The 15,655-nt window shown below is 40.9% G+C and overlaps 1 protein-coding gene across 1 annotated transcript in view; it reads right to left on the reverse strand.

The window, feature by feature from the left end:
* The window catches only part of LOC109936623 (prosaposin), a 36,423-nt gene extending 20,992 nt beyond the window's left edge, over positions 1-15,431 (reverse strand). Inside the window, exons 1-6 of the mRNA XM_048616168.1 lie at positions 15,425-15,431; positions 13,864-14,009; positions 13,148-13,324; positions 7,434-7,574; positions 5,338-5,394; positions 110-205 (exon numbers count right to left, since the gene is read on the reverse strand). Of these exons, the coding sequence (XP_048472125.1) occupies positions 110-205; positions 5,338-5,394; positions 7,434-7,574; positions 13,148-13,324; positions 13,864-14,009; positions 15,425-15,431 (624 nt within the window). The remainder of the gene's footprint in view (positions 1-109; positions 206-5,337; positions 5,395-7,433; positions 7,575-13,147; positions 13,325-13,863; positions 14,010-15,424) is intronic.
* Positions 15,432-15,655: the final 224 nt, after the last annotated feature.

Genomic DNA, 15,655 nt, shown 5'->3' on the forward strand with positions numbered 1-15,655 from the left:
GCACACTATGCCTGTCTGTGTATTATCCATTGGGCCTACACTCCAGGTGCAGAAGAAGTTACAAAGACATTTCCTCACACATGAAAATAGGAATGGCACTTTTCTGTACCTGAATAGGTTTAACAATGGCTTTCTGGAGGAGCTGCATTGGAACAGTGGTTGGTCTTTGGCAGAATCCATTTGTTGTACAGATTTCTTTTGCATCCTAAAAGGAAAATAGATCTCTTAGTCAAAACAGCAAAAGGAACAAAGAGCACTATTTGAAAAAGTACAAGTGATTGGAGCATCTTAGTTGTGACACAGTCACAAGCAATCAAGATATGGTTTTAATCCCTGCACAAAGCAATAATTAAATTCCTCAATGATGAAAATTAAACCAAATAGAAGTGGAGATTTAACATAGCACTAGAACTTCTTCAGCTCCAAAGAGTCAGGCTAGACTTGAAACATCAACTCAGTATCTCTAAATAAATGTCTCATCTGTGAGTTTCCGAGCATCTTTTGTTTTATGGCGTAGGACATGTTGCAATTGAGCAGGGGATGAGCACAGCAGGGCAAGGCCATGGATGAACACGGTGGTGTCATTTAAAAAAAAAAAAAAAAATTGGCTACATTATAAAACTGACTTCAGGTAATAGTCCCTTTTTGGCAACCAGTTAACTTTGTACAGACCACATAAAAATGGAGTCTTTCTGGTTTATATTGCTTAGTTCTCCACAGCATTAACCAGTTGTTCTGTCCTTGGGTTTTAGGGGCCATCAACTGATCCTCAAATGCCAGTAGATATTATGGGCTGCAACACAGGCACTTAGCATCAGGTAGATATTATGGGTTGTACACCTGGCCTCAGTTCTCATTTGGGTATTATTAGCTCTTGGTTCCCAAGGAGACAAAGAAATTTCCCAAATCAGAGATATGTTGCCTGCTCAAAGCCAGGAGAGTAACATGATAGCCATAACTGACATCTGTGACTGGGCTAAAGAGAAGAAAAGATGATGTATTATTCCATGTGATTACATTCCAGAGATTCCTGCTGGAATGGACATACAGTTAGGGAAGCATAATGGCAAGAAACTTCACCTATATTCTCAAATTAAACATTCCCCTGGCAGATGAGGAACTGTACTGCAGCAAGCATGGCAAGTAGATTGGGAAGTTTTCCAATCAAAACAATTAATCTAATTTCAACTAAATGGATTTAAACTTTGTTGATTTGGATTGTGTTTTGATAACAACATCACACGTGAATTACAGTACTAGACTGAGTGTGGAGCTGCACACTGTGAAGATTCAATTCTTAAAAGAATGGATAACAGGAAATGCTTACTATCTTTGCAGTATTCAAACAGGTCCAGAGCCAAAAGAACAATCTCCCATTGAATACATTACCTGACATGTAGATTCTGCACTCTTGCAAGTTGCTCTGACACCAATAGCACCTTTGTTAAAGAAATCTAAAAAGCAGACCAGTATTTATCATAAAGCTCTTTGAACACTGCTGTCAAAACACCTTTCAGGTTCTGAAAAGGATGACAGCAGAATTGGTGGAGCTCCCTTATAGCAATACAGTTTGGTCAAAAAGCAGTTAATCATTACAAATAAAAACAGAATGCTGGAGAGACACAGCAGATCTGGCAGCACTATGGAGATGAATATTTAGAGCCTAATATGATTCTTCTTCAGAATCATCAAGCAGCATCATTGTCAACATATACTATTAGAGGAAATAGGAGCTGCAGTTGTTAAAGCTAAAAGCTGACAACAAGGAGGAGAGCAGCCCCGGACAAAAATATCTGACTTTTTTTGTGACAAAGGATCATGCAATTGCAGCGTAGTTTATAGTTTGTAGTGAAATGCAAATGCCAAATGTTTATTGGCAACTGTTAGTCTTGGCAATTATTTGATTTGATTTATTGTTAGGTGTATCTAAGTACATGAAAAGCTTTGTTTGTGAGCAGTACAGGCAGATCATAGTAAGGACATAGAGATCATAGGGTGAAAAAAACCTTGAACAGAGCAAGGTATATAGGTTACACGAACAGGACATGCGTTAGACAAGATAAACGTTAACAAGATCTGCACTATTTGAAGTTAGAGAGTCCATTCATCAGTCTAATAACGGCAGGGAAGAAGTTGTTCTTCAACCTGCTGGTGTGTGTTCAAGCTTCTGTATCTTCTGCCTGATGGAAGAGGTTGTAGGAGAGCATTTCTGGGGTGGTTGGGTCTTTGGTGATGTTGGCAGCCTTTCCGTGACAACAGGACGTGAAAACGGAGTCTATGGATGGGAAGTTGGTATCCATGATGGCCTGGCCTGTGCATACAACATTTTCTAGTTTCTTATGGTCCTGGGCAGAGCAGTTGCTGGACCAGGCTGTTATGCACCCAGACAGTTTGCTTTCTATGTTGCATCTGTAAAGGCTGGTGAGGGTCCTTACAGACATGCCAAATTTCCTGTGCCACCTGAGGAAGAGGTGTTGCTGTGCCTACTTGACTGTCGCACCTATGTGGGAAGTCTAAACAGGTTGTTGGCCATCATCACTCCTAGGAACTTAATGCTCTCAACTCTCTCAACCTCCGCTCCATTGATGTTGTAAACTTCAAACAGGATGTAACATTTTTCCCTTTCTTTACCCTTTTTGTTCAAAATGTGGACCAACACATTCATACCAAATCACCAGAGAGCTCAGCATTTCAACATTTGAGTGTTTTATGCAAATAATTATGCAGTGCAGGGTAAAGTAAATACTGACACCAGAATGGAACCTATTTCTATCTGTCCATCTTGTGCAGAAATGCCTGTTGAAGGAGTTAAAAGTTAAATGATCATAAGTAAAGAAGTTATGGTACGATTTTGGTGACTTTCTTGGGCTACCACTGGATTACGCCAAATTGTAAAGTCAATGTAAATTAGTTTAAACAATCAGAATGGGAAGATATATGGTTAACTTTTCAATTGTGCCCATTCACAGAACTCTAATCCAAGATCTAAGATACTGAATTTGATTCGCTTTGTGGCTCAGCTGAGCATACATCATCTGCTGCTGGAAGTGGAGTAAGTTTGAAAGCTTGAATGAGCTTTTACATCAACTGTAATGCATAACAAAGATTACATTTTGACATACACACTAACAACACATTGCCCTACCTCACCATTATCTCTCTCACCCCTGCACTGTCTCTAAACTCTCACAGCTTGTTGTGGGGCTATTCCTTAATCACTCATTGCAGCTCTTATAGAAACTTGAACTACCTACTGGAGTTCCCAATGAACTTCCAACGACATATGTGTATAACACTTACATTGCCTACTTCCAGCACTACAACATTGCCGTCTCCAGCCTATCTCAGCTCATTTGCTGTTGAAAACCTTACCCATGTCTTTTGAAATTCAAGTGCAGTCCTGGTTGGTCTCCTACATTACATCCTTTGTAAACGTGAGGCCATTCCAAACTTTGGTGTTTGCAATCCCCATCACATTAAGTTCTTTCAGCTATTCACTCATGTACTCCTGATCTTCACTGACTCCTTTATAAGCAACACTATTAATTCAAAATTCTAATCCTCGATTTCAACTCCCTCTATAGACTCACCTACCCCCGCCTCTCTGTCATCTTCACTATTTCCACAACTTTCTGGAATCTGAGCCCATCAGATTCTGGCCTGTTGATCATTCCAGATTTTGACCGTGCCACTTTGATGGCTGAAACCTGGTATCCTTTCCCTAAACCATTGGGCTCATTTCTGAACATCCAAAGCAAAAGTAAACCATTTGGCCTGTTGAATCTGATCCGTCATTTAATAAGATCATGGCTGATCTGCACGGACAATGTATTCCACTTGAGTAGGATCACATTCACAAACATTCACTCCCTCTACCACCAACTTACAGTAATAGCAGTATCACACAAATTGCTGGAAAAACTCTCCAGGTCTGTTTTTGTTTCTGATTTCCAGCATCCACAGTTCTTCGTCTATTTTTGTACTTTATGATGCACCTCAGAAATTCACCAAGGCTCATTTGATAGTACCTTCCAAATCTACGAACACTACCATCCAGAAGGACAAAGGATGCAAATAGATAGGAATATCACCCCCTGCAAGCTCCCTTCTAAGTGAGTCATCAACCTGGCTTAGAAATATACTGCCGCCCCAGAACTCCTTCCTTAATGGCACTGTGGGTTTACCAACATTAAGTGGATGGCAACAAAGGCGGCAGCTTACCACCAACTTTTCATAGGCAATTACAGATGGTCAAGAAAGATGGTCCAGCCAATGATGATGACATCCCACGAATGAACAAAATCTGTTCCTCACCCGAAACACAGACAAGACAGGCCTTCTGGTCAAGCATGCACAACAGTCGGAGAGGAAACTCCTACCAGTCAATGCCTATCAGGGGTTGTGGAGTCATTGGGTAAGAGAAAAAACAGTTAGCTAAGCAAAGACCTGACCTGGAAGCTGACAATGGTTAATGGTCAAGACTGGGATTTCCACTTGCTCAAACTCGGGGAAGCTGCATCCCAGCTGACAACATTCAGTTGACTAGAGGTTTCTTTTAAGCACTGTTTTTAAGGTGTGTGACCTTGTTAAGCCTAAAAGAAATACATAGGCTTTGGATGAGAATGAATCTGCCAAATGAAATTTTATTGAAGTATTTCGAAGAAGCAGAAAAAATTTACAGATAAGATATAATGTGTTATTGTTGAATTAGCTAAAAAACACTTCAACGTATTGATGATGTTAAAGCAGGGGCCACTGGTAGAGAAAAAGAACTAAGAAAAGCTGCATGTTGTCCTTCTGGATTGTGCTTGCAAACTGTCCTCTTTCAAAATCAGTTGCCAGCTGCCTGATTTTTTTCCCAGTCTGCAGCTACGCTGAGGCCTGCCTTGTGCTTTCCGTCATGTGATCACAGAACTTTCTCAACATTTGATCCCTGCCTCCTCAACCAGCAGCTCAAACTCTGCTGCCACCTCCAATATACAATTAACTGCACAGTTTAGAAAACACAAAATATTTCAAACACATTCCTGAAGAGATGGAAGTTGGGAAAATAAACAGGGTAGAATCTATGATTTCAAAGTTAGAATTTCACCAAATCATTAACATTTCTCATCCCTGTGAAGCGAACCTAACAGAAAGATATGGCGATATTCCTCGAGTTTGCACTGCATTAGGTGATGAGGCAGGCTGAGGACCAGGCGCCAGGGCAATTTACAGATTACTCCCCTTGCCACATCCTGAAACGGAAAATGGTGGAAGATTTGGCAGCTAAATTACAAACTGTAATATTTCCAAGTTATAATCTGATTTTTGCACAAGGATTATTCTAATACTCACAGTCTGCAATAATACCTCAGCCACCCGTGGTGCGTGTAGAACAATGTACTTCTCACACTGAAACACAAAGCAATGCCTGTTAATATATATTTGGACATTATAGCACACCACTTGTAAACAAACATTTCCACACAAATCATTGGGTAAGGTGATAGAGGTGACAGGTTACTGCAGTATTGCAACAGGTCACAAAAGAGGACAGAGATTATCTTTTGAGAATTTGCAGATTCCCAGATGAAAGAGGCACAGTTTTGGTAGACTTGTGGGAATATCCCCTCGAGAGTGAGGTTATACTACGTTTTCATTTGATGACCCTCAAGCCACTGCCTTCACCTGAAACACAGAAAAGGTTAGGTTGGAACCACTGGTGATGAGGAGATGTGAGAGCACAGATCATCTATGCACCAGGAGAAACAAATCCACATGTAGACCAGAGTGGCAGAGCACAAATTTTAAAACATTAAAAATGAGACAGAAAGAGAGCGAGAGAGGGGTCGACACACTGACACTTCGCACGATGTCCATGAGTCATACATGAGCCTGCTGGGAAGAGACTTTCCAATCGCCTCTCCTTCCCAATCAATGCTCCCAGTATTGACTCTGACAGGTGATCAGTACTCACTGACTCTCTCCCTCCGGATTGTCTTGTAAATAAGGCCCTTACCGTTCATCAATTCAGTGTTGAATAATTGCATTGTCATGGCCATGACAGAGACCTAATTGAGAGCTGCAAAAACCTTCCCCAAACCTGGTTATAACATCTGTCATTAGCCTCTCAGAAAACTGTGGCGCTGATATCAGTGCCAGCACTAAATCAAGGCCTGGTTTTGACACCCTGCTCTTCTGGCACTAACTACACCTTTCAATGTCTCACTTTCATCCACACTCATACCTTTCACTTAAAATCCTTGCTCTCCACTAGCTTTTCTTGATTCTATCTTCACTATTGGATTCCTTCAGCCTTTACACGAAACCACTGTTCATTCTCCATAATTCAGTTCCCATCTCAACTAATTCTCCCTTAATCTCTTCCTCCATATAAAGTCCTCAAACCAAGCCCACAATCAGCCCTTTAACCTTACCATCTCATATGACTTTGCTGCTCCCATTGTGACAATCAGGGTATGACCAGTGCTCAAAATACACAGAAGTGGGTGTATCCACGCTCGACAATGTTTATCAGAATAAGTCATGCCCATAACAGAATAGGTGGAAATTGTGATGAGTTGGGTCTCTCCCATGCTTTTAGCTGACAAGTTCATAGTGAGCCTGTGATTGGAGAATGGAGGGGAGTGGTAGAAATTAGCATGGCTGGAGGGTTCAGAGGTTGCTGGACAGGGATGTAAGAAGAGCAAGTCCGTTTGGGACCTGGGTGGGGGGATGGTGGTGAGTGGACAGGGAAGACTCATAAGAAGGGAGAGATGGCCTTGTAGAGTAGAGATGGGGGAGCAGGAAGGCAGGCGGCAAACAAGGTGGGATAGCACTGAAAAAGATGGGGCAAGTGGGGGTGGAGTCCTAAGTGTGAAATGATAGGGGACAACAGTGAGAGAAGGGAGAGGGTCGTTAAATGGTTGAGAGTGAGTGAAAGAAGGTCTGCAAAGTGGCTAGAAGCAGTGGTTTGGGGACAGCAGCTGATGGGGAGGAGGCACCATAAATATCAGAACACAGGGAAGGAGGGAGAGGGTCCACAAACAGGAGGGTGGAGTCCAAATGCTGGAAAATAGTTTCAAACTTTTCAACAAAAGAATACTTGCCAAATTGGGAATAAGAAAACTAATATAAAAAGTTCTTTGCGAGTTAAGGTCGAGTAACTGCACTCAAACTGAAGTTCAGAAAGTACTACATGGGAGAAAATTTTATGGATACTATTGCAATGAACACTATAAATTCAATAATTTAACATTGAACAGTTTTATTTCACAGACTTGTATTTGTGTACAGTCACATATGAGGTGGAGTGGATGTGACAAAGCTGTAATGATTCAACTGGGACTTCACTAGTACACAAAGTTTTTAGGTGATGGATCTTTGTATATAGAGTCTGAATATGTTCTGCACTGCTGCAACATCATAATGATACACCCGATTTGACTTACCAGCTCTGTTAAACCGGGTCCAAGATTACACTGCTGCTTTAACTGAGAAATGAGCTTATCCAAGACAAGGGCATTTTCTTTCACAGTAGTCTGAAGGTTAGTGATGAACTGGGTACAGTCCAAACACACAGCATCATTGCTCTGAAACAAATGGATCAGAATGAGAAACCCTGAAAATACAAACCCACCTCAGGAGCAAATGAAAGACTTGTGTAACCTGTCGAAACTGCTGATCTCCAACTACTTCAATGTCCACTGCTTAACTGTATGCGACAGAACAGGTTAAAAGCAACAAACTATCTTACAAAACTTCAGAGTGTTGCTTTAAGATGTTCTAGAACATAAAACATATTAATTTCAGCTGCACAACAAACCACTGGGGTACAGATCTGTAAAGAGATAGCAAATTAAAGGGAATAAAAAAAATGATGACACAAAATGTAGGGGTAGAAATGAAACTAATAAAGAATGGTATAATGGATATAAACTGTGGACCAGAGCCAATGAAAAGACGGAAACCGCTAACAGCAGCTGACAAGCAATGAGGTTAGGTACACACCATGATCTATGGTAGAAGCAACAGAAGGTGTCAATGGTAACTGAGGGCTCCTACGATAAGCACATGAAAACAGATTTGGTGAGGTTTCCATACAGTGGCAGAAGAGAAACAGAAGGTGAAGAATTTCAAGGTCACACATTCAAGGGCCTTCTCCAATAAAGGGCAGGATGGAGAAAGGAGGGAATTAAAAAATAATGGGATGAGGGTATATTTGCTCTCACAAAGAATGCAGTATTGCAGAATGCAGGTGATCATGGATTGATCTATTTACAAATAACATTTAATTTATTACCGCTTGTCTTATTTTGTACAATTCTTTGATAACGCAACAATGAGTTTCAAAAAACAAATTGTATTTGAGTGGACCTCTGTTCAAATAGATCAGTATTTGTGATTGATAATTAAGTGCAATTTGTAAGCCACATAAAAGATAACCATTGTCTGTAAAGAATTAGTCATCTAAAAATGTGGTAACAGATAAATACCGCTACTGACTGCAAGGGATAGAGAGAAGGAACTGTCTCCCAAACATGGATATAAATGACTGGGCATATGAAACAAGCTAAGTTTACGCTAGCATGAATGGAAATGATCTGTTGCAGTTTTCAAAAAAATACTTAACACACATGAAGTACGGCTTTTTTTTTAATGCATGAAACATTGCCATAACTGAACGTACAAGTGAGCACATACGTACAAACGAGAACACTCGTTTGCTTTGACCGAGCCCAGTTAGCTTTTGTTCAAAACCCCCATTCTACTTAGGTCATGTTGGAGTAATGCAAAACTTTGGTTAGAACCACAGCTTGAATATTGTGTGCAGTTCCGATCACCACACTTAAGGAAGAATGTGACTGCACTAGAGATTTATAAGCTCCCTCTCCCAACTCAGCAACAGTAGCAAACACAGCTACCTAACTGACATGGAAATGTTACTAGAGGACACAAGGCTCCAGCAGGGGACTGTTAGTGCACATAGTCTGAAAAAAACAATTGAAAATCTGTTCTTTGTTGATACAGAAGACAAAAAGGATCTGCTCTATACTAAAGGAAAATAGACATCACTGCAAATTGATCTAATGTTACATTTAATGTAATTGTCGGTCCTATTCTCAGCTGCTCAAAATCAGCTTTTCTTTGATCTACTAAACTGGTTTTCCCTATGTCCTTCTCTATCATAATTTTTGGCACACGCAGAAGACATGGAAACAGATCCTAATTTTTTCTTTGTTAAACCATGCTTGGTTAATTCTAAAATGGACACTTGCTGGATTTAAAATAACTGCCATCAAACACAGAACAAGCAAACTTGGCTGCTTCTTGAAATTTCAAGCAATTACCAGAATAACAGCTTTCATGACATTATCTATCTGGAATTTCCCTCTCTCACTATTGAGCATTAAAGGTATGGACAGACAGCTGGTCAGTGGGATCAGACTAAAGCTCTAATCCACTAGGTTAAAAGGTTGAAGCTATCCTACAACATTCAATAAGATTAGCTAAAAGGTATTAAAACAAATATGGATGAAACATGATGAAATAACTATGAAGTTCCACAAGAACATAATGATGGGTTTTGGAGGCTATTGAGAAATAGCAATGAGAAAGGAGATGAAAAAGTAGTCGCTTTTTTTGAGATAGAGACACCATGGTTCTGGAATTATCTGTGTGTGGGTTTTGAAAACTTTGCTTATACAGAGGCTATATAATCTCAGACCTTTTACATTGAATTGATGAGACAGTTGGGCTTCAATTTGATATTTTATTCTGCAATAATGGGTAGCACTCCCTTGATACAGCTTTGAAGTGTTAATCTGTACAAAATTCTCAAAACCCACTGTGGGACTTCCAACTACTCATTTTCTGACTTGGAAGAGAGACTGCCTTCTCCAAGCCAAGCTTCCACTTAGTCCAGACCATTTTAAAAAAATTTTTATTCGTGGGGTGTGGGCATTGTTGGCTGGCCAGCATTTATTGTCCACCCCTAGCTGCCCTTGACAAAGTGGTGGTGAGCTGCCTTCTTGAAGTGCTGCAGTCTACCTGCTGCGGTTTGACCCACAATGCCGTTAGGGAGGGAATTCCAGGATCTTGACACAGTGATGGTGAAGGAACGGCAATATATTTCCAAGTCAGAATGGTAGTGGTTTGGAGGGGAACTTGAAGATGGTGTTGTTCCCATGTTTCTGCTGCCCCTGTCCTTCTAGGTAGAAGTGGTTGTGGGCTTGGAAGGCACTGTCTGAGGGTTTTTGGTGAATTTCTGCAGCGTATCTTGTCGATAGTACACACTGCTGCTACTAAACATCAGTGGTGGTGAGAGTGGATGCTTGCGGATGTAGGGCCACTCAAGCTGGCTGCTTTATCCGGGATGGTGTCAAGCTTCTCAAGTGCTGTTGGAGCTGCACCCATCCAGGCAAGTGGGGAGTATTCCATCACACACCTGACTTGTGCCTTGTAGATGGTGGACAGGCTTTGGGGATTCAGGAAGTGAGCTACCCGTTGCAGTATTTCTAACCTCTGACCTGCTCTTGTAGCCACTGTGTTTATGTGGTGAGTCCAACTGAGTTTTCTGGTCAATGATAATCCCAAGGATTTTGATAGTGGGGGAATTCAGTGGTGGTAACACCATTGAATGTCAAGGGGCGACGGTTAGATTATCTCTTAATGGAGATGGTCATAGCCAGGCATTTGGATGGTGTGAATGCTACTTGCCATTTGTCTGCCCAAGCCTGGATATTGTCCAGATCTTGTTACATTTGAACATGAACTGCTTCAGTATCTGAGGAGTCACGAGTATGCAATGTTCAGCACCAATCATTGGCAAACGTCCCCACTTCTGACCTGATGGAGAGAAGGTCATGGATGAAGAAGCTGAAAATGGCTGGGCCTAGGACACTACCCTGAAGAACTCCTGCAGAGTTGTCCTGAAGTTGAGATAAATGACTTCCAACAACCACGACCATCTTTCTATGCATCAGGTATGACTCCAACCACTGGAAAGTTTACCCCCGATACCCAGTGATTCCAGTTTTGCTAACTCCTTGATGCCACAATCTGTCGAATACAACTTTGACATCAAGGGTTGTCATTCTCACCACACGTCTGGAATTCAGTTCTTTTGTCCATGTATGAAGCATGGCTGTAATGGGTTCAGGAGCTGAATGACCCTGGCAGAATGCAAACTGCATGTCACTGAGCAGGTTATTGTTGAGAAGGTGCTGCTTTATAGCACTGTTGAGGACATCTTCCATCACTTTTCTGATGGGGCGGTAATTGGCCGGGTTGGATTTGTACTGGTTTTTATGTACAGGACACATCTGGGCAATTTTCTACCTTGTCTGGTAGATGCCAGTGTTGTAACTCTTTCAGAAATGTGTTAGAACACTTGGCTAGTTTAAAGGAGGATAGTGGAGAATCAAAAGAAAACAGTGCAGAATACCAGGTTAAAATCTCCTAGTGGAGGAAACCAAATATAATTATGAGAGATTCATCGAGAAATGAATCCAAGGCATGACAACGCTGTGGCTTTAAGAGGTTATCTTGTCCTGTTTTGTGAAGAGAGCTTGTAAGGCAGAGGCTCCAAGCAGTCTACCAAAACCACTAGTGTAAACAATTTGCGAGGCCGTGGGTTTTTTTTTCAAAAAAGCTGCAACAATAGAACCAGCCTGGATGGGTGCAGCCAGCTCTCAGGCCAGGATTTCTAGTTTTTTCTTTAATTTTTAGGTTTAGCTTCAAGCAGTTGCTGTGGTGGGCTTGAAGAAGTGGAAACTATTTTTCCCTCTCTCGATTACAGCCAAACACTGGGGCTTCTCTTCCCAGGCTGCTAGATTGCATGTGAAACAAAATCTGTTTTTCTGAATTTGCCTTTTTGCCAAAGGGTGTTGTTTATGGGATGTTACTATATTGGAATAGTTAAATAGTATTAGTTAATATGTCTGTTATTCTGACAAATTTTCCAGTAGAGTTGTTATTCTAGATTCATCTTTCTTGTCTGTATTTTAACTATAGTGTTTAAATAAACTGTGCTTTGCTTAACGTCAAGTAGATTGACAGTTCACATTGCATCTGGGGTACAGCACTTTACGTTTGCCTTAAAAATAAGTAGTAGTCAGGGTCTAGGCTACCTTCTTAAAATAATTTGAATGAGTCTGGCCTGGTCCATAACAAAGAGCTTTGGCTCAGAGGACACCAAACAATTCGGATCTTCAAGGAGAAATGTCAGTGAAGTCACCAGTGAATCTAATCACTGTTAGACTTTGAATATTAATATGCTCTGGTGAGCTCTATGGAAAACACCTTTGTTGTCAGAGTTAGTTAGCAAAAGTAGAGTCTAAATGGTTCAGGGTTGCACTAAGGATATCACCTAGCAAGGGGATGAAACGTCTGCTGTCAAACCTCCCAGCTCGGCGAACACACCAACATCTACAATCTGAAATGATGTTGGAATCAACCTCAATAGTAAGTTTCAGAAATGGATTAAATAAATATTGAAGATGAAAACTTGCAAGGCTACTGAGGAGGAGTAGGGGAACAGGATGAATTGAATAATTTGTAGAACTGTCAGAGAGACAATGGGCATCCTTCTTAAGCTGTACAATTGCATGAGACTAGAAGGTGAAGCTTCAGAGATGTTGAATCTGAGGAACAGAATCAACACAAATATCAGGGTAAGACAATCTGACAGACTGCTAGCAAGTAGCCATTTGGTGACTACTAGAATGAGCATAGTAACAGGTCAGAACGTAGCAAGGCTACATAGCGTTCCAAGGAAACAAGCATCAAGAGAGTACATTAGGACTGGAAATTGGAAAGGAAGTATTGGCACAAGGGGAAATCTGAGTACAACAAGACTGATAAAGAAATGAGAAGGTAAAATACCGTGCAGGCTCAAAATCTGAAACATGTAAAATACTGGAAACACAGTAAGTCATATGGCACCTGTGGAGATTAAGACAAAGTTAAATGTTTCATGTTGATGATCTTCCACTGACAGGACACTTAAAAAAATCTCTATTTCTCTCGGTACATGTTGGGTATTTCAGAAAGATGAAGTAAAAGCAGCTTTAGTCATCAGTATCAGGCAAAATCTGCACTGCACAACAGAATCAACTTTACATTAAAAAATAAACAGCGCAACTATATTCAGGATTCTGCTTACCTTGGACTTGGTGGCTTGCTGTGGATAAAGGAGGAGAGGGACATTGGCAATGAAAGGGGAGGTTAATTCAGACATGTCCACCTCTGGTATCTCATTGGACAGAATATCCTTCTTGGCAAGACTGGCTTGCAGGGATTGGCACAAGTGAAGAGCACTGCACACCACTTCAGGATTCTCCTATCAAAAGGAGGAGATAAATTGAGACACACAAAATTAGGCCATTTCCTAACTGTCAACAAAGCAATAGAAGCCCAAGTTTCTTCCCTTTCTTGCCTTCTCTCTGGATTCTGAAATTTAGTTCCGTTGATCATAAATGAGATTTGACATAGCAGAGCTGATGGCAGAAAGCAGAGTCAAACTGCTCCTAACTCGATTACACAGCACAGAAACAGGTCATGCAGCCCAAATGCTCTAATGTGCTTATGCTTCACATCAACCTCATCCCACTCTGTTTCAGCTAACCTGATCAGGATTTTATTCCCTTCCTTTCATATCTAGTTTCCCTTTCACAGCATCTACACTATTCATTTAAACTATGTGGGAGCAAATTGCACATTCTAACCACTCGTGTAAAGAAATTTCTCCTGCTTCTAACTGGGCAAGTTCGAGGCAAGAACAACTAGAAAAGACACTACAAAAGTTACTTAATCTTTCAAGAATTCATTACTTCATTGAGCACTGCCATAAAATAAGACAGTTGCAAAATCTAGGCTTACCAGCTCTCCTTTGAGAATATCCAAAATGACTGGCAAGTATTCATCTACCAATTCGTTGCATTGTGATGTCAAGGTTGGATTTGGAAGCAGGTCACAGGCTTTTTCCAAGTAACTTTCCAGTTCTTCCTGGAAGATAATCAAGCACACTAAATGAAAACATCAACAAATGTTTGCTAAACAAAGCAGAAGTATTAATAGGTAGGTGAAGACAATCATTATTGAAGCACTTTGAAAGAGATAACCATTGACAGTATGTGGTAAGCAGGGTTAGAAGTTGCAATATTTCACACTGTGAATTCATGCATTCTGCTTCACCAAATGGCTGTAACATCTTTAAAATGGAAGCAAAGAATGGTTCATAGCGGTGAAGGTCGGAAACTGAGAAGATATTTTTAAGTCATTTGCTCACCTGAGTAGCTTCAGCGATTCTTCACAAAAGCAAGTATAAGCTTTTTCAAAAAAGAATCATTCATAGGATAAGGCTATCAGTGGCTAGGCCAGCATTTATTGCCCATTCCTAACTGCTCAGAGGGAAGTTAAGAGTCAACCACCTTGCTGTGGATCTGGGGTCACGTGGCCAGCCCAGCTAAGGTTGGCAGTTGCCTTCCCTAATGGACATTGCTGAAGCAGATGTCATTTTTCCGTCAATCAATAATAGATTCATGGTCGTCATTCGACTCTTAATTCCAGACTTCTACTGAATTCAAATTCTGCCATCTGCCATGGTGGGATTTGAGCCCGGGTCCCCAAACCATGACCTGGGTCTCTGGATTAACAGTTCAATGACAATACATCTAGGCCATCACTTTCCCAAAGACTGACTGACAGACTGAGAGCAACTATGAGTCTGAACTTTATGGCCAGTGGCAGAATGAAGTAAATGTATTAACACGGGTTACACCCTCAACGAGGAAACACATACAGCCTTGGGATTGTTGCTCCCAAACAGAAATCAAACCAGAAACAAAGATTGTTTTGAACTGGATTCCAGTCAGGTGGACACTGAGGAAGAATTGATTCCTCCATCACAGATGACAAGATTGTAGCAGCAATAATCAGCTAATGAGCTCTAGAAATTGCCAGAAAACTGGTAACAGGTATGACTCAAAACATCACAAGTGAATGAAATGCTCAAAGTAGAAAAGCAGGAAGTAACACGTTATAGAGAATGTGGAATCAAGCAGATTGGCTGGAGTGTGCTACTTTATTAGCACTGATGTAACCTCTCAAAGATCAAAGACTAGCACAGCACAGGAATGGGCCCTTCAGCGAACCAACACATCATGCCTCCCTAAACTAAAATTCTGTTGCCTCAATGTGGTCCTATTGCTCTATTCCCTGCCCGTTCATGCATGCGTCAAGATGTCTCTTAACCATTGCTACTCTATCTGCTTCTATCACCTCCTTGAGCAGGGCATTCCAGGCATGTGCCACCCGCTCTGTAAAAAACTTGCCTTTGGTTAAACTTTAAACTTTCCCCCTTTTATCTTAAACCTATGTCCCCTAGTAATTGATATTTCTAACCTGGCAGAAAGACTCCAATTATCCAATCTATCCATACCTCTCATAATTTTGTAAACTTCTCTTGCTGTTAAGCAAGCCTTGCATGAAAAAGGCAGAAATGAAACCGGAAACGGGAGCATGAGCATGAAAAAGCAACTGGTTTTGGAAAGTAAATGGATCTGCAGTTTACTAAATCATGACATTATTGTATCTTCAGCAAAACATTTCTAATCAGAATGTTTCAGAAGCATTAATGGCATAACTGTGCTAGAAGTGAGCAAGAAAACAA

Source organism: Rhincodon typus, chromosome 34 (genome assembly GCF_021869965.1).
Source record: "Rhincodon typus isolate 14 chromosome 34, sRhiTyp1.1, whole genome shotgun sequence".
NCBI lineage: Eukaryota > Metazoa > Chordata > Chondrichthyes > Orectolobiformes > Rhincodontidae > Rhincodon > Rhincodon typus.